The 24,878-nt window shown below is 41.1% G+C and overlaps 1 protein-coding gene across 3 annotated transcripts in view; it reads left to right on the top strand.

Annotated features, from left to right (window-relative positions):
- CDK15 (cyclin dependent kinase 15) overlaps positions 1-24,878 on the top strand; it is a 225,456-nt gene that overhangs the window by 49,018 nt on the left and 151,560 nt on the right. For all 3 annotated transcript variants that reach the window (XM_089670519.1, XM_089670521.1, XM_089670524.1), the window contains 4 exons: positions 12,134-12,213; positions 12,982-13,076; positions 19,072-19,134; positions 23,474-23,597. In XM_089670519.1, coding sequence (XP_089526645.1) covers positions 12,134-12,213; positions 12,982-13,076; positions 19,072-19,134; positions 23,474-23,597 — 362 coding nt within the window. The remainder of the gene's footprint in view (positions 1-12,133; positions 12,214-12,981; positions 13,077-19,071; positions 19,135-23,473; positions 23,598-24,878) is intronic.

The following is a 24,878-nucleotide window of genomic DNA, read 5'->3' as shown; positions in this document are numbered from 1 at the left end:
GGGTTTTTAGGGTGCTCCTAAAGGAGAGCAGAGTGGGTGATAGTCTGATGGATTGGGGTAGGGAGTTCCAGAGGATGGGTGATGCCCTGGAGAAGTCCTGGAGGTGGGCATGGGAGGAGGAGATAAGGGAACTAGAGAGAAGGAGGTCTTGTGAAGAGCAGAGAGTGCGTTTTGGGTGGTATTTGGATATTAGGTCAGTGATGTAGTTTGGGGCAGAATTATGGACAGCTTTGTATGTCAGTGTTAGCAGTTTGAATTTGATCCGTTGGGCAATCGGAAGCCAGTGGAGGGATTGGCAGAGGGGGGTGGTGGAAACGGAGCGTTTGGTAAGGTGGATGAGTCTGGCCGCCATATTCAGGATCGACTGAAGTGGGGGTAACCTGTTGTGAGGCAGACCAGTAAGGAGGGAGTTGCAGTAATCGAGTCGTGATATGATGAGGGAGTGGATGAGCTGCTTAGTAGTTTCTGGGGTTAGGAATGGGCGTATTTTGGCGATGTTGTGGAGGTGGAGTCTGCATGAGTTTGTTAGCGATTGGACTTGGGGCTGGAAGGACAGATTGGAGTCTAGTATGACACCAAGTACTCTGGGGTGGGCTTGATGGTGGCATGGTTGGACGTGATGGAGAAATCAGTGGGGGGGGGGGGGTGCGTAGGAGCTCGGTTTTGGAGAGGTTCAGTTTAAGGAAGTGGAGCGACATTCAATCTGATATGTCGTTCAGTAGGCTGGTGATTCGGGCGGAGACTGAAGGGGTGAGGCGAGGGGTCGAGAGATAGATTTGCGTGTTGTCGGCATAGAGGTGGTAGTTGAAGCCGTGAGAGTGTATCAGTTGGCCAAGGGAGGAGGTGTAGATGGAGAAGAGAAGGGGCCCGAGGACACAGCCTTGAGGGACCCCAACAGAGAGGGGGAGTGGGGGGGGTAATGTTATAGGTAATGCTGAAGGAGTGTTGTGATAGGTAGGATGAGAGCCAGGAGAGAGCGGAGTCTCTGAGGCCAAGGGAGTGTAGTTTCTTCAGGAGGAGGGGGTGGTCGACTGTGTCGAACGCCGCAGAGAGGTTGAGGAGTAGGAGCACTGAGTAGTGGCCATTAGCTTTGGCGGTTAGCAGGTCGTTTGTGAGTTTGAGTAAGGCGGTTTTGGTGGAGTGTAGGGGACGGAAGCCGGACTGTAGGGGGTCGAGGAGGTTGTTGTCGTTGAGGTGGGAGCTTAGGCGAGTATAGACTAAGCCAGCAATGGGCAAACTATAGCCCGCGGGCCATATACGGCCCGGCGGACCTTTTAATCCGGCCCGCGGAGCATGATACAAAAAAAACAGCCAGGGCAGCGCGCTCAAATGCAATGATTGGCCAGTCTCGCTGCCACTCACATCCTGATAGCCAGTGATTGGCTGTCAGGATGTGTGTAGGCGGGGCAGCATGACGAATGTGAGGGGAGCTAGGCTCCTCTCGCAGTCTGCCCTGAAGACCGGAACGGCGTGGGAACACGGCGAGAAGAACGCGCGGAGCAAAGGTAAGTAAATTGACACAGGGGGGACTTGGCTTACTACTTGCTACTTACTTACTACTACTATATGAGGGATGAATTAATATGGGGGATGAATTAATATGGGAAATGAATTACTATAGGGGGGATGAATTACTATAGGGGGGATGAATTACTATAGGGGGGATGAATTACTATATGGGGGATGAATTACTATGGGGGATGAATTACTATGGGGGATGAATTACTATATGGGGGATGAATTACTATGGGGGATGAATTACTATATGGGGGATGAATTACTATGGGGGATGAATTACTATATGGGGGATGAATTACTATGGGGGATGAATTACTATATGGGGGATGAATTACTATATGGGGGATTAATTACTATGCTTACTATGGGGAAATATTACTATACTTACTATGGGTGGCATGGTAGTGGCTGGGCCGGCCAGCAGCTAGTCCGGCCCCCGGGTCCAATATATAAACCCATTGCAGCCCTCAAGTCAAAAAGTTTGCCCACCCCTGGACTAAGCGCTCAAGGAGTTTGGATGTAAATGGCAGCAGGGAGATGGGTCTAAGGTTGTTTGAGTCGGTGGGGTCCAGGGAGGGCTTTTTAAGTATGGGAGTGATGTGTGCGTGCTTCAGAGAGGAATGCGCCAGAAGAGAGGGAGAGATTAAAGATGTGGGTGAGGGAGCGTAGGATGGAGGAGGAGGGAGATCGTAGGAGTTGTGAGGGGATAGGGTCGAGGGGGCATGTGGTGAAGCGGGCTTCAGAGAAGACCTTGGTGACCTCCTCAGTGGTGGTGGGGTCGAAGGAGTGCAGTGTTGAGGGGCCTACTGTGTGAGGGATGTTCGATGGGATTAGATGGATGTTAGATGGGGTGGAGGTCTGAACAGTGGTGAGGCCAAGGGGGAGGGGTGTTGAGGGGGTTGCTGTGTGAGAGGAGGTAGGTGGGGTGGAGGTCTGAGCAGCAGCGATGTCCCTGTGAATAGTGTCAATCTTATTTTTACCCTCCTCCAGAGACTTTCTTTTCACATTATTAGATCATTGAAGTGAATTCCTCTTGGCTGCTTCTCTGATTAATGCTCTCCTTGCCTGACCTGTCAGTTTAGCTGGACGCCCAGGTTTTGGTAGGTTTGCAGTTGTGCTATACTCTTTCCATTTTTGGATGATGGATTGAACAGTGCTCCATGAGATGTTCAAAGCTTAGGATATTTTTTTAACCTTGAGAAAACAAAGTATTGACTCAGTGGGGCTGAATACAAATACATGGCACTTTCAGATATTTGTAAAAAAAATGTGAAAACAATTTTTATTATTTTCCTTCCACTTCAAAATTATGTACCACTTTATGTTGGTCTATCACATAAAATCCCAATAAAATACATTTACGTTTTTGGTTGTAACATGACAAAATGTGGAAAATTTCAAGGGGTATGAGTACTTGTAAATGAATACACCCCAAAAGATTTGTCAGAAAACCTTTACTTTTTAGAATCAACATTTTCAGTGGGACACTATTCTACAAAAATGAATACACCCCAATGAAAGTCTTAAAAGCAAAGCTAAATTTTAGACAACAAAATCCTAATTAAGAATTCAACTACAGGTGAGTCTAATTATTCATTAAACAGGTGTCCTGCAGACAGTTGATCATAAAAGGGCGTTACTTAACAAAGCGCCTTCCCATTTCATGCTGTCAGCAATGGCACCACATGGAAAAGAAATGTCACAAGGCCTGGGAAAGAAAATAATTTCTATACACAAGAAAGGTGAAGGCTACAGGAAGATCAGCAAAGCTTTACTTATCAGTCAGAATACTGTAGTAAAAGTGATACAAAAATGTAACAAAGATGGAACTGCAACCATCTCACAGAGACATCCACAGAAGTTGACACTTCGAAAGGAGCATCTTCTGCTGAGAAGGGTTAAAGAAAATCACCTTGCAAGTTCACTGCAGTTAGATAAAGAAGTAGAAAGCCAAATTGGTGTGATTGTTTCCCGTGACACAATACGGCGTACATGGCAGAGGAATGGCATGCATGTCATCCATGAAGGAAGCCTCTCCTAAAAGCCCATGCACAAAAAAGCCTGCCTAGAATTTTCCAGGGCCCATACTGAAAAAGACTACTGGGACTCTGTACTCCGGAGCGATGAAGAGACCAAGATAAATGTTTTTGGAACTGAGGGCTTCAAAACTGTATGGCGGGGAACTGAGTTTCATTTATGGTATCATGAATTCACAGGTATATTGCAATTGAAAGAAGATGCTACCATCACTCCATGCCCTTGGTTGTCGTGTACTTTTCCAACATGACAATGATCCAAAACACACATCTAAAGCCACTGTTGCATTTCTGAAGAAGAACAGGGTGAAAGTGATTCAGTGGCAAAGTATGTCTCCTGATCTGAACTCAATCAAACACCTATGGGGAATTCTGAAGAGACAAGTTGAGCTTCACTATCCATTCAGCATCCAAGCTCTAAAAAAGGTTGTTCTTGAAGAATGGGAAAAGATAGATGTTGCAATATGTTGCCAACATGTTCATTCCATGCCTAGAAGAAATCATGGAGGTCATACAAAATACTAGATGTAGTAGTTTTTGTTGTGGGGTGTAATCATTTTTGCATCAACTAATTTGAGTAAAACTGAAGATTTTGCAATCTAAGTTATATTATTAACCTTACTTTCATGTAATGAGCTAAACAAATGTTCTATAAAACTCAGTTTTGTCAAAATTTTGGAGATTGTTCTAGTGTGCATTGAGATATTGATTATAAGTAGAAATCACTTAAAGTGTAAGTTCATTAAAAGAAATTTAATTAAAATTAACTAAAAAATGCACATACAATTTATTTGCACTTAACCAAGTGCGTATTCAAAGACTGTTAATTCAGTTGACTGTAGACACTTAAAGTGAAAGGTAATCCCACAAAACAAAAATAAAGGGAAACTCTCCCAATGAGGACCAGGGATTTCCCTTATTTTCCTCACAACTCGCAGCTATGGGAAAGGAGTCAAGGGAAGTGCTTCCAGTGGGGCACGGATTAAAAAAAAAAAAAAAAAAAGGGGTTATAACCTTCCCTTACTCCTATGCAAAATGAAAATAAAACGTTTTGCATTCAGTACTTTTTTACTTTAGCCACTTCCCATATGGCCACTGTAATAAAATGACCGGTTACAGCCCCCAAATCAGCCACTCATGCGCAGACCTAGAGCGCTCAGCAGCACGCTCTGTGATCATTGTGTCCCTCTGACAACAACACCATTGTGTACCATGTGATTGCTGTGAACCTTTCAATGGTTTCCTTTCACAGCCATTGATTGCAATCAGTTATTAAAAAAACAACAAAAAAACCCAGTCATCCCACCCAATCCCCTCGAGCAGTAACCTTTAAAAAAAATTAAAAACCCAGTGATGATTAACTCCTTGGCACCAAGTGTATGCAAATATGTGGCCCCACTGGACTAGGCTTTTTTCTGTGGGGTTGTATATTTGCATATGTCTTTTTACTGGTCTCACCGAGAGGCCTGGATCCTGTACTAACGCTCAGCCCTCTGATTGGCTATCACAGTGATCCGTCACTGTGAAGCCTGCCCTTGTGTTTTCTCTCTCTGAATGGAGGAGAGAGATGCATTGTATCTCTCTCTCTCTCCTTGCAGAGAGAAAAAAAAACTGAGTAAAAAAATAATCAAGGTTTGATCTAGGTCAGTGCCAGGGTTAGTGTTTGGGTCAGGGTCAAAGGTCAAGGTCACTTTTTGGGTAGGATTTTTTTTTTAATTTTAATAATTTTTTAATTAGCTTCACTGTCAGTGTGTTTTAAGCTAGGTTCACATATGTGCGGGTGGTGCCGCTGTGGATCCGCACAAAAATCCGTGCAGCCACACCACCCGCGCAGAGGAATGTGGACCCGTGGGCGGGTGCCATTAATTCTAATGGAACGCCGCCTGCACTGGAAATCGCAACCATACTGGGAACCGAGGTTCCCGTGCCGGCTGTGTTTTCAGAAGTGCAGGGACTTCTTCCCTGCGTGTCCTGGGGCACGGGAGTCCAGTCAAATGAATGGGCTCTCGTGCACACGCAGGAACGCGGATATGTGAACCAGAGGTTAGGTAGGGGAAAACAAAAGCAAACTGTGCACTATTGTTTCTGGGCTATACTACGGGTACAAAAAACAACTAACATACACATACTGTATGTGGTATCACTGTGATCATCAGGAACAGGAGAATTTATGTTGTGTTGTTTTTGGTGGTAGGTTATGATGGTAGCAAGAAATACACAGCCAAATTTTAAAAAATGTGTTTATTTTTTTTACTATTTTGAGCCTATTTTGATAATAAAGAAAAAATCAGGAGATATTCTTTACCATTTAGCACCAAATGAAGGCCTAATTTGTCCTGAAAAAAACAAGGTATAATCCACCTGGATGCACAAAGTAGTTTTGATATGTACGATTTTACTAACACATGTCAAAGTTGCAAAATTGTGCTTGGCCATTAACATTTGTTTTACCCTTTGGCACGAAGGGGTTAAATGCCACCAAATGCTCCATCTGCCCAAAAAATGATCAGCAGACTGATCCCTTGCTGAGCAAGCGGATCGCTGATGGGTCCGCCCCGTGTGATGGAGGCAGGGGCGGACTGACCATTTGGAAACTCGGGCACTGCCCGAGGGCCCGGGGTCAGTAGGGGGCCCCATGAGATGCCCCTGGTACCTTTTTCATAGGCTTTTTTGAGTTTGGGCAAGGACACAGGGGCCCCATGATCCCCTATTGCCCAGGAGCCCCATGAGTTGTCAGTCCGCCCCTGGATGGAGGCCTTAAATAGGGACAGTTGGCAACTATCCTGAGGCATCCTATTATTGAAATGTAATTAGCAGTTTATTTTTGCTGCACAACATCACTAGCCCATGTGTCACTGTTGTAAAATGTAAGCATATAGATACCTATGATCTCTGGTAGTCTGCAGATTTCCATTTCTGCATTAAGCAATTTTAGATTTTTTAGAATTTTACATTTTGGACAGAGTGGAGTGGAATTAGAATACCTGTCAGGTTTGTATTGCTGTCCTTTTCCCTCTTAGGAAGATTCAGTCTTCCAATTGGGGCATTAGTTCTAGTGATCCTGGTGACAACCAGGGATTCCCTTACTTTCCCCGCACTTCCTGTTTTAGCTATGGGACAGGAAGTGCAGGGAAATATCCCCAATGGACACAGATGGCAAAAAGCCTGACAGGGGGTATTACCCTCCCTTAATCCATCAAAAATGAAAACAAAGTGTTGCCTTTAGTTTTACTTGAACTGTAATTCTGAACCCTACTTTATTTAGCTGAAAATATCAGCTGTTCTATCGCTGACTGCATGAAAACAGATATAGATGTTTTATGTTCACCTTTCAAAACAGCATGTTGTTCAACATGTGCAACTGACTTACTGGCACTGTATTAGCTTGGAGTGACAAATACTATTTCTTAGCAAGGTTATGAATAAACTAAGCAATAGCGACTGTTATATTTATGCCTAAAACTGTTCAATATACAATTCAATTGGCTAATAACAACAACAGCAGGTTTTCAGTTGTAAATGAACTAGCACTATTGATCTGTTGTGACTGATTTAATAAATACACTTAACTGATCAATATTGAACTCTCGAGGGGCTTTTATGTAGAATGTGTGCCATGCAGAATACTAATACATTGGGATGACTGTAAGATACTTTTCCTTCCACGAAAACCATTTCCACTAAATATCACATTCTGTCATTGACAAAAATTAACATTTTAGAAGTGTATTGCATATTAATGGAAGATTACTTTCATACATGATTCGATTTTCTTGCCTTCCACCATGGGTGGAAGACAAGAAAAAAGCTTGATTCCCCCATCAACATAGGCAGTGTTGATAAGGGAGTGCCTCCCGCAGATCTATTGCCTTCTGCGGGTGGGGGGTTCGGGGGATGGGCATGGGGAGCCTTCTTGGCTGGCAGAACTGTCATGAACCATGAACCAGGCAGAGACAAAGTGCAGTTAAAGTCACATCTTTAATGAAATAGCAAAAATAACACAGTTCAGGAATGCAGTTAAAACAGAAGCCAGAGTGTGGATGCCAAAGCGGGTAATCAGACAAGCCAGGGTCAGGAAACCAGAAGTCAGCATAGTCAGGAGCCAAAAATCAGGAACAGGAGAAGAAGTCAGCCAGATCGAGTTGTACACAGAAACACAGGCAGGAACACACTGGAGCTCATAGACCATGCAAGGGAAAGGAGAAAATTGAATAAAAGAATAAAAAAAAAAAAAATAGCAAAAAGGGCTGGCTGTAGGTTGGACTAATGAGGCAGGTAATGGTATCCAGGTGAGTCACTGTGAAGACAATGAGTGGCTGGTAATTAACAAACAGCTGAGCAGCTTGTGTGCACTGAAAGAAAAGAGCTGCTCTTTAAGTAGTAGAAACCCAGTCCTGACAAGAACACAATGATTGCTGCCAGCAGCTATAGCAGTAATCTTGCAGAAAAATCAGACAGGCTGGTTGTACCCAAATGGGTACAATCAGCCTGCCTATAGATGGATTGAATCTTAGCTGGTGTAGCTAAAAGGAAAAAAAATAATTATTTAAATGCATCCTAAAACTCCATCCAGGCCAACCTTCTCCTCTTCTACTTGATTCTTGGCCACAATAGAAGCACATGTTCAATCATTCAACACCAACACCTCTACTCATTTACCATTCTTCATCACCATTTGTTGAGGTCTGTGATTGGCAAGGTCAGCAAACTTGAATGCTTTGCTCCTTCCATCCATATTTCCTGTGCCACTGTGTCATTAATAATTCAGGGCTAATTCTTACCTCATTCTTACCTGCGGCACTTCATAGATTTCTTTTACACACATAGGTTGATACCCAACTCTACTTTATATTCAGTTTCCTGTAAATTACTTTTGCATCCAGTACCTTATATAATGTTATTGCATGCAGTGCCCCACACCTTTGCATTGCATGCAGTGCCCCACACCTTTGCATTGCATGCAGTGCCCCATACCTTTGCATTGCATGCAGTGCCCCATACCTTTGCATTGCATGCAGTGCCCCATACCTTTGCATTGCATGCAGTGCCCCATACCTTTGCATTGCATGCAGTGCCTCATACCTTTGCATTGCATGCAGAGCCTCATACGTCTGTGCTGTATGCGGTTTTCCAAACTATCTTAGCATATACAGACACTTCTTAGCATAACACATGTGCCTGCATTGGTATATGAACTGGGCTCAATGATTAGCAGTCCTTCAGCAGTTCTATTTTTCCCAGGTTGCAAATATAGGGCAATTTGGGACAATGTGTGTCAAAGTGAGGCAAAATTGGAATACCCTTTTTGCAAACAGTATTATATTTTAGTTATGCCTATCCCTCCTAAAACTCAGCTCTTATGTGGCTTAAAGGGATAAAGAAAATCTTTAGTCTTTTTCTTTCATAAATTCTTTGTTTATTTAGCACTGTTGGTACAATACAGCTAAGTAGGCACAGTAGAAATGAATATGTAAAAAGTAACATAAGACTGAATATCTTTGGTCTTTTAAACCAAGAGAGGGAGATCGAGATGTCAGCTTCCAACATTAAAAAACATTTTTTTTAACTTGACTTATATTTAAACGTTTTTGCAAATGTTTTGTATTTTAAACCCTTTTTTTTTTTTTTAATACTGTGCTTCCTGCTTAGTATCACAGCTTGTTGTGTTTAAATGCTTTTAATCTTAAAGCAAAGCTATGAACAGAGTTTAGTCAAAAGATTTTCTTGTTTTGTTCAGTACATTTTTTTTTTTTTTAAGCAAGATGAAATACAGAGCATGGAGGTGCTTGCTTAACGAGGGATATGTTAAGTAGTGGACATGACATGGATATGCCAGTCACAATATACAAAGATCACAGGGTGAAATTATGATAGCTATACATTAAAAGTCCATTAAAGCAGTAATACATTGTAATGTTTGCCATTGGTAACTAATTAATAACCTTTTTAATGAAAACATTATTATGTTGTGGGGGTGGGTATTGGGTGAAGGGAAGAAATAAAAAAGGGTGGTGGTTTGCAGTGATTAGAATCTAAAAGCAATATAATCTGTAGGTGCCATATTCTTTTCAGCAGCAGTTGTTGAGCAAAGATGTTGATTACAATGTTATATATAAAGCCTCACTATTTGGATAGCCTACATGGCTGTATGTGAAGTGTGGTCATTGCATTACCAATTACTTTCAAGCAAAAGTAAAAAATAATTACTCAAAAGGAGCACTGAGTGTACATTCAATAGTTTTATTTTAAAGTAAACCTGTCATGAGAAAAATATAGAGCTGCCATTGTTGACCTCATTGTAAAAATGCTAGTTACCTGGCTGTTATGGCCACCTGCTGTCTTCAAATCAGTGAGTCTGTGAGCCAGAACAAGCAAGCAAAACAGATAAATCAGAAAAATGTCAAAAGTCCTTATGTGCATGCTTCTTCTGGGTTATTGTTAAAAAGTAGAGAATTCAGGACAAAATGGGCATAAAGCCTCTGCTATACTGAAAAAAAAAACAAAGCTGATTTTGCTCCTTATTAACAAAATGGGCACAAGCCCCTTTGTTAATTAGAAGCAATCTGCTCCATTTTCTATGACGTATCTATGCCAGACATGGAATAAAAAGCAGGAGAGCTGAAGCTGTTTATTCCAGAAAACATTTAAAAAAAAAAAATAGAGGTTGATCAAGGGTGACTCACCGGTAATGAAAAGAAAATACAAATGTATAAAACAGAATTATTTATTTCCAAAAAACTGGTAAAACGTCCATCTGCACTGTAATTACACCAGTGCTGTTATTCCAGTGTCAGGATCTCCTACCTGACAAGGATAGCATGGTTCTGGTCCAACATCATTGGGGAGACAGGGTCAGCAGTGTGGGAGCTTGTGTAACCAATGAATAGTATGAAGGCGTGGGGGGGCTATTATTGCTGCCACAGACATTAATGAAAGTTGGATTATTATTACTGCCACTGACACCAATGAAGGGTAGATTATTATGGCTGTCCCTGACATCAATAAAGAGGGGTCTAAGCAGGATTTTGTACTTTTAGTAAGGCCCCGTCTTTGGGTGAAGTATGTACTCCTTTAGAAATTGTTGTGGGTGGAGTCCTAGGCAAAAGAGTGATGGAACCTCTGATTTATGCCATGTAGGTCTGTAGCATGTGCAGGAGTGTACCCTTCAGGATAGGTTAGACTCGAGAGTGGGAACTCACTAGAGGAGGACCTACAAGGAAGAGTTGGCCAGACAATCTGTGTTATGTCATTGAACGTGTTCTGTCTGTGAAGCTGTGAAACAGACATTGTACTGATTCAAGAGATGTTGATTCTAGAACAAAATGTGTTAAAAGGCTACAGGTGTGGACATTCCTTTAATATCAAGGTGGCCTCAGGTCTGGACAAAGTGAGTAGCCAAGATGGTGAAATTTTTCCCTTGCAGGTGTGTGTGTACCCTATCTGAAGAAGGGAGGTGCCCTTGGCCAGCATGGTGAGAGTTGGTGGCAAATTGTAGCCACTGCCACCACTGTTGTCACTGCCACCAACAAGTTCCATTCCTGAGGGCACGTACACAACTCCACTTTATTTGTAAGTACAACAAAGTACTTGCAGAAAATGACTGGGAGTGCTGATCAGTGTGTTCTGGTGGGGTGGGGAGTCCCCCTGTGAGAACACAAAGGCACAGTAAGGGAGATTGTAGTACCAACATCTCTTGTGTTGGTACATCGATCTGTCAGTTTAAAACGGAGTGTGTGTACCCCGCTTTACATGATTGGACATGCAAACACCTGTTCGCATCTTTGAAAGTTTGCAACCTGAACATTTGTTTGTAGGGGATCTTTATAGCAAAGCATATAGGGAAAGGTATGACAATGCAAGCCATATGACATATAATTGACAACCACTTTTTGGCAACACCCACTCATGTTTCGCATTTTTCTACTCGATCCCTTCTGATTATTTTCAAATGTTGGCAACTAAGAAAGTACTGAAGCAGCAGGGCCAGGTTGATAGACAAGAGAAAAGTAATTTGAGAAGGAGAGATCAGTAATGGCAGCTGACTTACTTCTGACATGTTTCATTTAGGCCATGAGCAGAGCATCAATTCTGTCTCTGTTGTGACATATGGTTGATTTTATATGTAGGTAGAACTGTGCCGCCTCCATGTGCATTTCCACCTGCAATGTTCTTGAATGATGAAAATGTATGTTAATGTGTAATGCAGTAAGGGCATGTATGACTGATGAGGTGGAAAGTTCCTCTTCAAGTATTCTTCAAAAGCAAGGTGTGCTATTACATATTGTTCCCTGGGAGAGCTATATGTTATGCGTTGCTGCCTCCTGGCTTCCGGAGAAGGATGTAATACAGATGGGCTATGTAAAGTGAGAAAATGGCCTGGTTTGCTTTATACAGCATTTTAAAGATACAGAGATATGGACATTTATATATATTCTGTATACCATGCACTGTATAACACAGCTTGAAGACTGATGTCTGTAAAAATCAGTTATGAGGATGACAATTATAATACCATTGTCATCAGTGGAATATGTCTTTATGACTGCCTAAAAGTAATGGTGTATTTACATTTTTCTTAGGATTAATGGGCAACTGGTTGCTTTGAAAGTCATCAGCATGAAAGCTGAGGAAGGAGTACCCTTTACTGCCATTCGAGAAGGTAATTTATGTATTCAATAGCAGTCATTTTCAGGACCAGGGTATACTGTATATTGTATTTATGTCCATCAAATAAAGCAGGGTTAATTTACTAAGGAATTAGAGACCTCTAGCTAAGTAAATTGTATGCTCACTGAGCTTAGTAAATAAGATAGAGCTGTGTTCACTTCAGTAAACCAGTCACATGCTAGCGAAAACCCTGTTATTTTAGTTTTGCTCACACATAATTGGGTATTCAAAGTGAATACAGGTTTAATTTCCCTCTCACATTTTTGAGTATTCAAAGTGAATACCAGTTTAAAACCTATGTTTTGTCAAAATAAAGTAAATAAAACAGCACAAAGGATTTTACTTACAATGGATTTGATGTGTCCCGTGTGCTTCTAGCTCCTGCTTTAGTTGACATCTTTCATTCTCCGATACCAACCCCTACCCCATGCTAAAATATTTCAGTGCGTTGATAGAGCCCATACACCTGTATCATGAATGCCATCTATGCCCACCCTTTCCACCCCCTTCCTCCATTCATAGAGGCTGTACTATAGCTTCTGTGAATGAAAAATGTGCTATGAATAGAGGATGGGTGTATGAATGAGAGGTCCACTTCCTCTAGTCATAGATTCAGCACTCTTGAAGACTGCATATGACAGGTATCCTAGGAGTGTGGTCAGTCCCAGTATTAACAGCAAAATAGGAATCATTATAATCAATGTCATTAGTAAAATGCTCTTTAAAGATATGTATAGCTGTTCCATTTTTGTTTTTTCAGCATCTCTCTTGAAAGGCCTGAAGCACGCAAACATCGTACTTTTGCATGACATCATTCAAACCAGGGAAACATTAACTTTTGTCTTTGAATATGTGGTGAGTGATTGTATATTAATATAATTTTTATAAAAGATTTGTAACTAAAATTAGTGTAGCTGGGTGTGCTTCTGGCTACATGTGACTATCTCCCTTCACTTTCCTCTTCCCATCGTCATTGTGCATGCAGCAACTGCCTCTCACCCTGAACTTCCCTTCCATGTGAGCATAGGAGCAGCTATTTGTGATTCCCCTCACTCCTGCTCCCCCTTCCTCCTGGCTGCTGGAACCTGAACCAGAGGTGGGGAGAGGATATGCTATACAGACACTGTTGATAATGAGAACTGTGGTCGTTAAAGGGGCATAGTGCAATGCAAGGAATGAAGATGCATAGGCTGTGGAACAGATATAAGGCTTTGCACAATGGAGGAGAGACTGGGCTTTTTTCCCAGGCAAACTACCAGAGCTGGGGGCAGTGCCGCAAAGGGAGAGACAGAGTGCAGCCATGTGCTGTCTGAGTCTGCTCTCCCACTAAAAGAGAGAACTTGTTAGAGCTGAGCCAGAGCCACTGAGGACTATATGAGCAGCGGGTTACTGCATGCTGGGCCAGAGTTGTACAGATTTTGGAGCCATGTGTGTCTACAACAGAGCTGAGAGACTGAGCCATAAAGAGTTGCTGTGTCCTGATACCAGAGCTGTTAGACCTGTTGCCATGTGTGTCTAAAACCAGTGAGCACCTAATTGTGAGGACTTGACCATGAGGACTGAGCCTTCTTTTGGACACTCCAGCTTCTTCCCACACTCCAAAGATGTGCTGGTAGGTTTCCTCCCACACTCCAAAGCCATGCTGGTAGGTAATTGGCTCCTGTCCTCTGTAAATTGGCCCTAGTATGTGTATGAATGTGAGTTAGGTACCTTAGATTGTAAACTCCTTGAGGGCAGGGACTGATATAAATGTACAATATATACGTGTAAACTGTTGTATAAATTGAATGTGCTATATAAATACCTGAAATAAATAAAAATAAATAAGAATTACAGTGAGGTTCCAATTATGCCATTCATACTTCATGGTTGATGCCATTCTTACTGATACTGTGTGGACTAGTGTAACGGGGCTTAGCCTTATTGTGGCGTAAGTTAATGGCTGTAAGTAATCATCTTCATTCTCAAGTTGCTTGTAATCTATTTTCTGTGTATTATCATAGAGCGGAAGGATATTAAGGCTTAAGTTATGCAGGTGTGGGCAATCTACAACCAGGTGTGGCAGTGGACCAAGCAGGTTAAGGAGTCATAGCAGAACAGAAGACCCATCAAACCAAGCAGCTGCTTCAGGGGCAGTGCTACACTAGCCATATACAGGTGTACAGGAATGATCCAATCAGTTGTCATTTTCATGACTAGCTTCCGGTACAAACATTAATGCTTGGGATTCTTTTTTATGTGCATACAACATCTCTAGTGCTGCTGTTTCCATGGGGTAGGAGAGAACAATAGTAATCAAAGTTTTCTTACCTGTCCTAATGTTTTTTCTTGGTGGCCGTATTTTTAGGGATCGTAGATGTTAAAATATCAGTCACCCAAACTGGAAGAAAGAAAACAGGCAGATTGGGTGACTCTTATCTCATGTCTACAGGTAATTTAAGATACAAGACCTTGGAACAAAATGTGAACAAAGAACAAATCTCTCTGGTAAATTCACCTGCTAATAGCTGCTTTTTTAAATTCTTTTATACTTTGTCCATGAATGGCAAGGAAGGTTCATTGTAGCTGCACTGAAATATTAAATAAAAAAGACTGTATTTAATGTTTACAAATACAAATATTAACCACTTGCCTTCCAGAGGATTTACCCCCCTTCCTGACCAGGCCATTTTTTGTGATATGGCGCTGCGTTTTTTTAACTGACAATTGCGCGGTCATGCAATGCTGCACCCAAATGAAATTTACCTCCTTTTTTTCCCCACAAATAGAACTTTCTTTTGGTGGCATTTGATCGCCTCTGCGTTTTTTTTTTGCGCTATAAACAAAAAAAAAACAATTTTGAGAAAAAAACAATATTTTTGATTTTTTGCTATTAAACATATAAAAAAAATTTAAAAATCAAATTATTTAAAATTTAGGCCAAAATGTATTCTGCTACGTCTTTGCTATAAAAAAAATCCCATACATCTAAATTAACCACTTGCCTACTGGGCACTTATACCCCCTTCCTTACCAGACCAATTTTCAGCTTTCAGCGCTGTTGCAATTTGAATGACAATTGTGTAGTCATGCAAGATTGTATCCATATGAAATTTTTATCAATTTTTTCTCATAAATAGAGCTTTCTTTTGGTGGCATTTAATAGTCGCTGGGTGTTTTACTTTTTGCGCTATAAACAAAAAAATTGCAAAAAATTTGAAAAAAAAAAAGTTTATTTGTTTCTATTATAAAATTTTGCAAACAGGTAATTTTTCTCCTTCACTGATGTGCGTTGATGAGGCAGCAGTGATGGGTACTGATAGGCGGCACTGATAGGCAGCACTGAAGGGCACTGATAGGCAGCATTGATAGGCAGCACTAATGAGGTGGCATGGATAGGCGGCACTGATGATGGGTACTGATAGACAGCACTGATAGGCGGCACTGTTGGGCACTGACTGGCACAATTGCTGGGCACTGACTGGTGGCACTGACTGGCGGCACTGATAGGCACAGGTGGGTGGCACTGGTGGGTGGCACTGGTGGGCACTGGTGGGTGGCACAGGTGGTGGCACTGGTGGGCACAGGTGGGTGGCACTGGTGGGCACAGGTGGGCGGAGCTGGTGGGTGGCACTGCTGGGCACCAATCATCAGGCCACTGATCATCAGTGCCCTGATGATCGGTGCCGATACCTGCTCTGACAACTGCCAGTTCTCGGCAGTACTTTCCTCACGCTTTGACAGCGTTTCCCTGTTTGCGTTTCCCTGTTTGCATTTCCCTGTGATCAGTGTGTCATTGGACACGGCTGATCACATGGTAAAAGGCCGCTGTGATTGGCCTTTTACCACATCACGTGATCAGCTGTGTCCATAGGACACAGCGATCACAGAGATTGCCGGGGGCGCGCAGGAGAGCGCGTTCTGGGAGGACGTCATATGACGCCTTCCCAGAACTGGCCTGCCGCAGTGCAGCCGTCATTCGGCTATCTGCGGTCAGCAACTGGTTAATTGGTTTACGTGAAAGTTATAGCATTTGCAAATGGCAATACATATACTGGAATTTGTTTTTTGTTTTTTCTAGTATTGGTGGCAATCAGCGACTTATAGCGGGACTGCGACAGGCATTCTGACAGTGGGGGGAACTGACTTAGTGTCACTGACATCCCCAGTGACACCAATACAGTGATCAGTGCTATTAGGATGCACTGACACTGTACTAATGACATGTGGGGTGATCAAAGGGTTAACTGTGTGCTGTTTTACTATGAGGCTGTGTGCTGTTTTACTGTAAGCACACTGCTTTGTATGGCTCTGCAATGAAGAGCCATACAAAGAAGTGTGCAGGAGCTGACGGGAGAGATCTGTGGTGTTTATACACTGGTCTCTCCCCCGTCGGAGATACAAGGTGATCACCAGCCAGGACCCGGTGATTGACAGCCGAGGCTGTGAATGGCGCACATCTCCTACCCAAAACTGCAAAATCACGAATATATATATACGTGATTTTGCGCACCCGTGCTGCCCTGTAGCAGATAGGGTGGCACAGAAGAAGCAAGTCACATTATACAGCAGGGATATCTATTTTGTTACTATAAAACTCTGAATACCCTGTGCTTAAGAGAATATAAAACAAAATAATAATATTAATCCTACTACAGTGTTATTTGTTAAAGATTGCTTCCACCATAAATCTAAATAAGTGTGAACCTATGAGAGAATAAAACCAAATAGTGCACTCTCTGGTAGGGCAACCCAAATTAATATCTCAAAGTGTAAAAGTGCGTAAAATGACAAAATAAAAAAATGTCTATCACAGTAAAGTTCATGTGCAATTCAATAAAGTTCATGCACACATCAATCCACGATGTCTTCATGAACTTGAACCAATAGTATTCTTATTTATAGACTGATCCCAAAGGTTGCCACAGTCCCCAAGAAATATTTGCCTCTCCTAGTGATTGGCAAAACGACATTCCAAAAATCTCTTTTCATACAGCTCTGCTCCTTTAAAACCACACGATCAGCTCCGCATAATCTACATTTCTGGCTAGCACTCAGAAGAAAAAAGTGTCCCACATAGCGTAATCCTGTATAAAAATATATTTTTTTTAAAACCAAGCACTAAAACCACTCACAAAAGTGATTACCCATACATATAAGTTAAGATATCCGATATACCAAGTTCTGTACAGCCAGCAGAAATGTTCTTCTCACCACAATCGACTGTCAAACCACGTGCTCATAGCGCCTGGACGCCGTACAGTCACTTCTGACGTCCCTCAGACCAACAACCTGTCAAAAGATACTTGTGGAAAGTCTCTCCTTTTAAACGATTTTTGGCCTCTGTGCCTGATTTAGGATGCTGATGTTGCTAAAAAAATATTTTGTAGTTTACCACACCTTTTCCCTCTAATGTTTTTATCCGGGAACCTTTTTAGATAAGTCAGCAGGGAGCATTTTTCCCTGATTTGCTATGAAAAAAATCCTTTTTAGTTGAAACATTCAGTAATTTAGGTGAATGTTTGTTTTCATCATACACCAGATTAAAGAATCAAAGTTCGTGAATTTTCAGAGGATTTTAGGTCATTCAGCCATCTATCCTTTACACCTCTTTATTTTTCCATATGAGTTTTAGCTAAAGCTATAAGTAAATGACAAAAACGCTATGAGCATTAAAAAATCTTTAAATTGGGTATAAATGTTCAAGTTAATTTTTCCAATACAAATATCAGCTACTTTAAATCAGTCAGAAAAATTAAATATATGTCTTAATCCTGGCAGCAATTGCCATTTAACGCATATAAACAGAAAGAGTATATAACATAAGTTATAAAAGCCAGTACGGATGGAGCTATTTTTTGACACTTTTTTTCTTTTATAGAAGGCCATGCTGCATCCTTTTCATGTCCAAGAATGTCCTGTAGGGGGAGCTCATGGCACTGTATTGAACACCTCTCTAAAATAACTGATTTTTTTATTTCAGGTACTTATATAGTGCCGTCAATTTACACAGCACTTTTACATATATATTTTACATTCACATCAGTCCCTAACCCTCAAGGGGCGTACAATCTAAGGTCTCTAACTTACATTCATACATACACATACTAGGGCCAATTAACCTACCAGCATGTCTTTGGAGCATGGGAGGAAACCAGAGTACCTGGAGGAAACCCACGCAGGCACAGGGAGAACATGCAAACTCTAGGCAGGTGGTGCAGTGGTTGGGATTCGAACAAAGGACTCTAGTACTGCCAGGTAGAGGTGCTAACCATTTAGCCACTGTGCTGCCAAATGTATTTTGAATTATTCAGCCCAATGGCCTCAAAAAAAGAGCTTCCAACATACTGTATGTCCAGTCACTTCTTGAGACTTTAAATGCATAATAAAACTTTAAAACTTTAAATACAATAGAAATAAAACTGATGAGAACAGAATCTCATTTTCCTAATGTAGGCACTGCCACAGTCTTGCTCACTAATGCAGTACAGAGATGATCATGCAAAGGGAAGTAACACAGAACAATCAATCGGATAGAATTTTAATACAAAAAGATCATTAAGAGATTACTATTCACCCAGCTAAATAGGAATACAGCAAGACTTTGAATAAAGCCAACATGGCATAACTTGTTCATTGCTGCACTTGTTCCTCATTCTAGTTTATTTTGAGTATCCTCAGACATTCTATTTTAAGGTGTGAAGAAAATCGGACCTAGTCAGAAAATAAGTTTTGGGAGGTGGGTCATGAGGTCAAGCAACAAGAATATATTTATATATATACACGCTTTATGATAATTCCTAATAATAATTTTTTTTTAATTCAAGGACTTGTTCTTCTGATGTTTTATGTACATTTTACTTTTCTGCAGCATACAGACCTTGCACAGTACATGGCCCAACATCCTGGAGGACTTCTGCCATACAATGTCCGGGTGAGATCCTGTTTTTATTTATACAGTATATCTAAAGGTCAGACAACATGGACACCTGGGATTCATTTCTAAAACCTGATTAGGCTAATTATTTTTGCAATGCTGATCTGTTCTCTGTGAAGTTCACATTAGCTCTATGAATGAGTTTGCATCTTGCAACTGCAAACACACCAGCTTTGATATACAGTAAATAGCTCACAATTGATATTATTATTAACTGTATATTGGCTAATGCTAGATATACACATGTTAAATTTTCTGGTTTAGCCCCACTGGCTGAACAAGAGAGATCACTTGATTCCCCCCATCCATGATATTTGGCATGGATGAGTGATCTTCCCTGCCGGCTATTGTATTCTGACAGCTGCTGCTCCCATGGCTGTCTGAATACCCAAATAGTAACTGCATCTGATTGGCTGCAGTCATTGTTCAGCTGAGAATTTACTATCCTGCTCTTATGATTTTTAAATCAAAGTTTGTTGAGCTGGGTGGTGCCAACAGGATCACCCATTTCTCAAAATATCCCCACCGATCCTACACAACCAGCTGTATAAACATTAGCGAAGACTGCTTATTTACTAACTTTGATCAGTTTTGTCATTCCTGGTAAGGGCATTTTGCTGGCCATAAACTTTAGAAAGTGGTCAGATGTGCAGGTACAATCCATCTGCCTTCAGGCTAGGAAGACATTAAAACAAGTCACAGCTCTGAAAGCTAAGGAGACACCAGAGCAGGTAACTGTTCTGCTTCCACAATCTAAGCAGTGAAAGTGTGAGCTGCTTAACTGATCCAGTTGGGGTGAGATAGCTTAATTTATAGTATCAGTAACAGACAATGACTTGATCCAAATGACATCTTGCAGATCGTAGAACCCTTTAATACAAAAACTTGTTCAGATCACAACAGATCATCAAAAATTATAGTGTGTCTAGCTCCAGCAGAATACTGTATGTGTGAGGAATGGAGGCTAAAGCATCAAGAAGGGTAGAACTAACTACATAGAGCATCCTCTAGGTTTTGAGTGAGGTAGGAACAAAATTATTTAAAGACAAGCAAACAATGCTTGTGTAAGAGGATAGGTAACCTGCAAACTCTAACTTGGCTGAACTTAAACTCTGTCTTTATGGAGAAGGAAAAAGCAGGAGCGGAGAGCTGAGAAAGATGCTAGTTTATTACATTAGTAACCATAATCCCATGGATGTTACTGGTTTCAGCATGGAAAGGCTGCATTAGACAACTGTCAAACAAAACAGTCCTCCTACCCGTCGGAGATGCTCGGTAATCACTGGGTACTGGCGGGTAATCACTGGCTGGGACCCAGTGTCTGACAGCTGCAGCCGCAAATGGCTCTACCTGGAAATGCAAAATTGTGTGTGTGTGTGTGGGTGTGTATATATATATATACCTATATATGATTTTGCGCACCCCTGCTGCCTTGTAGCAGTATATCTATAGGGCGGTGGGAAAGCTGTTAATAAAGGACTAACTCCTATAGTTTTTTCTTTTACACTACACTTTGGGGAGTGAATGAGTAAGGGTTCCATGTACTCCATACTCATTCACATGGGGAAGGCTGTGATCTGGGGTCCCCCTTATTAAAGGGCCTGGTAAGGATTGGGGGGGGACCCACACCATCTTTTTTTTTCTTAATTTTTAATTGCCGGCAATTATTTTTTGTTTACATTCAGCTGTCAGTGGGTTCCCATTGCATTACTGCATGTTTTCACTACTAAAATACCGCATTACTTCATAAAATAACTCATGCGGTATTTTAGTTTCCTTTTTGTGAATGCCACCAAACTTTTTTCGTGAGGCATCTTGTGAATTGTTTCCATAGACACTGTCTTTCGGAATACCAGCTTTAATTTTTATTACATACTAGTGCAAAGAAAATGTGTGGCTTTTGGCTTGCCATTAAACGGGATGCTGTGGTTCTATTTACTCTGAACAGCATCTCAATGTACCTACCTGTGTTGCAGTGCACTGTGATGCACAGTAATGCACTACATTGTGTTGCGATGTGCCGCATTGCTAAGAAAGGTAAAAATACCTTTTTTGTGCATTGAGCATCCCACATTAAATAAACAGATGTAAATGAACCCTAAGGGATGTCTAATCCCAACAACAAAAATGTAATATATTACAGCTAACCAGTCCTTTTTCAGGCTTTCTATAGTTTCCCGAAGTACAGAAAAATACCTGTTGATTGTGCCAGAATTCTAGTGACTTTTAAATTCCTCTGCACTGTACTAATATCTCCAACAATGTTATCATCTTTCCCAGCTAACTACTGTGAACTACAAAACAACTCCTTCCTATGTATTGGAGATGAGGAGGTGTTTGTAGTTCAAATCAGATAAGCAGGACAGGGTAACAAGGTAGTTCCTCCATAGACAGTAGACTGAGCATTGTCACCTTAGGAAAGGTAGTGTTTTAATGGCAGGATCACCTGGTGAAAATAAAGATAAATGTATCATTCACAATGTCCCCTTTGAACACAGCTGACTCTTTAGCACCAGGGGGGTGGCAATGGCACACAGTCTCTAGGATCTTTCACACCAGTCTGTACTCACAAATGTCCTTAGATGATTGGTTGCCTCCTTCTGATATCTTCCAGACACATTCTCTATGTGATATCAGATTAGATTCTCAAACGACAAGCCCTCCAGTCAGCTTCAGCAACTTTTAGCAACAATTGTCCACTCAGCTGGGACCGCATGGCAGCAAACACATGGCAGGCTTGAACTGCAAACACATGGCAGGCTTGCCCAGGGGGCAAGATATCCCAACTAGGCCGTAATCTCCTCCTCAAGGACAAGACACTTCTGCTTCAGGTCTCAGACTATGTATACACCTTCCCAGCAACCAAATGTGTACTCTCCCACAGGGATTGGCCAAGACAGTATAAGTATTCATGCTGCCTATTTGCCTTGTTCCACACCTATATTTCAGAACCATCCATATAGCAGCCTGTGAAACACAGAACAGACCTGAACAATTACAAACACCCGCACTTATTACAGTGAGCCCAGCACTAAATTTACCTAATCATAGCACCTGACTAGGAAGGTGCTATATGAAGAAAAGTAAACTAATTCAACCATCATATTCAAGGACTGATGAGCAGGAATATAATATATTTTTGCTTTTGGGTTTTCAATATACTGTAAGAACCATGTCACATTGGTGATGTGGTGTGGCAGAGGTTTGTGAATCAAAAGACTGGCTGATCAGAATTACAAATCATCTAGCAAGTTAAACAGTACACAAAACAAGAATTTAGCTGGATATTTAGCAACGTCTCAGGAGTTTAACGTTGAATATGAAAAATAGAGGAGACAAGCCTGTTACATATAAGCTTGCAATACCCTAAACAAGAAAAAACACCATTGTAATCTGGAATATTAGAAACTAATATAAGTGAGTTACAAAAATATTTCCCAGTAAGCTGTCTCAATTAGGATATCTATAAAATTTACATTTCACAGAATGAATGAAGTTATTATTTACCTTTTTATACAGTTATTTTATGCATTTTCCCCCTTACCTATTTTTCTAGCAGCAGAACCTTCTGCACTGAGTAATCTTGGCATGAGTCTCCCAATGCCGGGACTGTAAAGAACAATTTCTGATTCTGAGACCACACTAATAGTAGCCCCTGCATAATCCTAAATCTCACTCAACACCCATCCTCAAACCATCCTTACGATAAACCTATTGTGAACCCTTACCCATAAATGAACCCTTCACTTTGTATCCTTCAACAGGATCTTCTCTGTGCCAAGCAGTTAGTGCCTTTGCTAATACAGCACAGCTAATACAGAGATTCTGGCAACAGAACAAGTTATCTCGTGTACCCCCACTCCTTCGGTGTGCGCTCTTTATAACTAATGCTGCTACTTAAATTACCATGTTGGGGTTTGTTCTATTCCTTGACAATTGAGTTAAGCCACTACCCAATTTAAGCAGTTCTAAAAACCACACCATATTTAAGTATTCTCTCCATGCCTGAGGCCAGTTGCATTGTCACCCCAGTTGACAAGCAAGGGCAAAAAAAACCTATTGTATGTGAGCCTTATCTTTCTGCAAACATGCTGTATTTAGTTACTTGTTCATCAGTTGCGTGATTTGCCCTGGAAATTTACTGTTAGTATTTATTTGTTTTACCAGTTCATCATTCTACATCAATCATAGAATTTTTTTGTATACTAAATGAAAAAAGGTGGCATAACTATGTTCCTGATTGTACATAGGGTTGATTCTAACCAGAAATTGCAAGAACACAGTGAAAGCACAAAAGCTCCTCTTTTGATCTGAGACTTGTTATCTCTTTGTGTAGCTCTTCATGTTCCAGTTGCTCAGAGGTCTGGCCTATATCCATCACCAGCATATCCTGCATCGGGACCTAAAACCACAGAATCTCCTTATCAGCTACCTAGGGGAGCTCAAACTGGCTGACTTTGGTAAGTCCAACACAGCTGACACAATTACATCAGAGTAGTTGGAGCAACAGGCCTAGTACACTTCATTTGTAATTAGAACATCATGGATAAGATTAAACAAACTCTTCAGGTTAATGAAATGTTCAGTCTTGGCAGGTTAATGGGATGCATGTGTGTAAAAAATACATGGCCAATGTCTGGTCTGCATTAAAAGCATGTTACTGCTTTAAAAACCAATGCAAAATCTGTTGGGTGTTGAAAACAGAAAAAAACTTGAAGGGAGAGTAAATGAAGCAACTTGTTGCACAGCAAATTCAAAATAGTTGTCTGCCAAGATCCTGAAAGGTGGCCACTTGCAAGCATACAGATATATGTGCACATTAATCACATGAGCAGCTGGCTTATCCTTGGAGAACCACAGCCTGTAAGGTGTGTAAATCAAAAAAAAGCCCAACCTGGACCACAGACATTTACTTCAGTACTGGTCAGTTACAAGTGTTTGTGCAGGTATCCAGCTACAAGTTGACATCTTGACTTGTTACCAGATATGATTGATGTTCTAGGTTTCGACCACCATATTTCCAGTATACTAAAAAAGCAAGCCTAACTGGTGTTAATCCATGTAACATCCTTTTTTAATTAAATTACTTGGTTAAAAAGTCTCAAATTGAAATTCTTAAGTTTGTCAGAGAGAGTGCTTCTTTATGCTCTTTGTATAGGCCACATGTCTGAAAGTCCCCAAAAATACATTTATTGATGTGGGAACACATTTAGGTGCTTGCAGCAGCTTATCATTTTTTTGTGGCAGTGCAGTTCATGTGGCAGACATATCCTTACATATGTCTGAAAGACTAATGATTTTGTGACATAACCTCTGATAAAATAGTAGGATCAGCCAATCTAATCTTCGGTCCTCCCTTAAGTTCTCTTCAGAGCTGGCCACAAGTCTAAAGGCCTAGGCTCTTGGTAACATAACCTCTGATAAAATAGTAGGATCAGTCAACTGATACCTTTTTTCAGATCCTATAACCAAAAGGCCTATATAAATGTGACCTGCACTAAAGCAACTTACATCAGTATTTTCCCAAGAAAAGACAGAAAACTATGTAACAGTTGAGTATTGGACTATTGTAATGTAAAAATATTTATATTCATATATAGTCTTTTACTATATATTGTGTCAGTGGTGTGCCCTGCCACAGTGTAAAAAGAGGTTATGACCCAGGATTCTCATCCAGGTTGGTTAAGGGGCTCCAGGGCACTTGTGTCATTCTAAGGAAACTGACTTTTCAGTTTCCCCAT

This window comes from Staurois parvus, unplaced genomic scaffold, assembly GCF_062004578.1.
Source record: "Staurois parvus isolate SC_StPar_1 unplaced genomic scaffold, SC_StPar_1.0 ptg000011l, whole genome shotgun sequence".
Lineage (NCBI taxonomy): Eukaryota > Metazoa > Chordata > Amphibia > Anura > Ranidae > Staurois > Staurois parvus.
The sequence above is the reverse complement of the archived record's forward strand: the minus strand, read 5'-3'. Positions and strand labels throughout refer to the sequence as shown.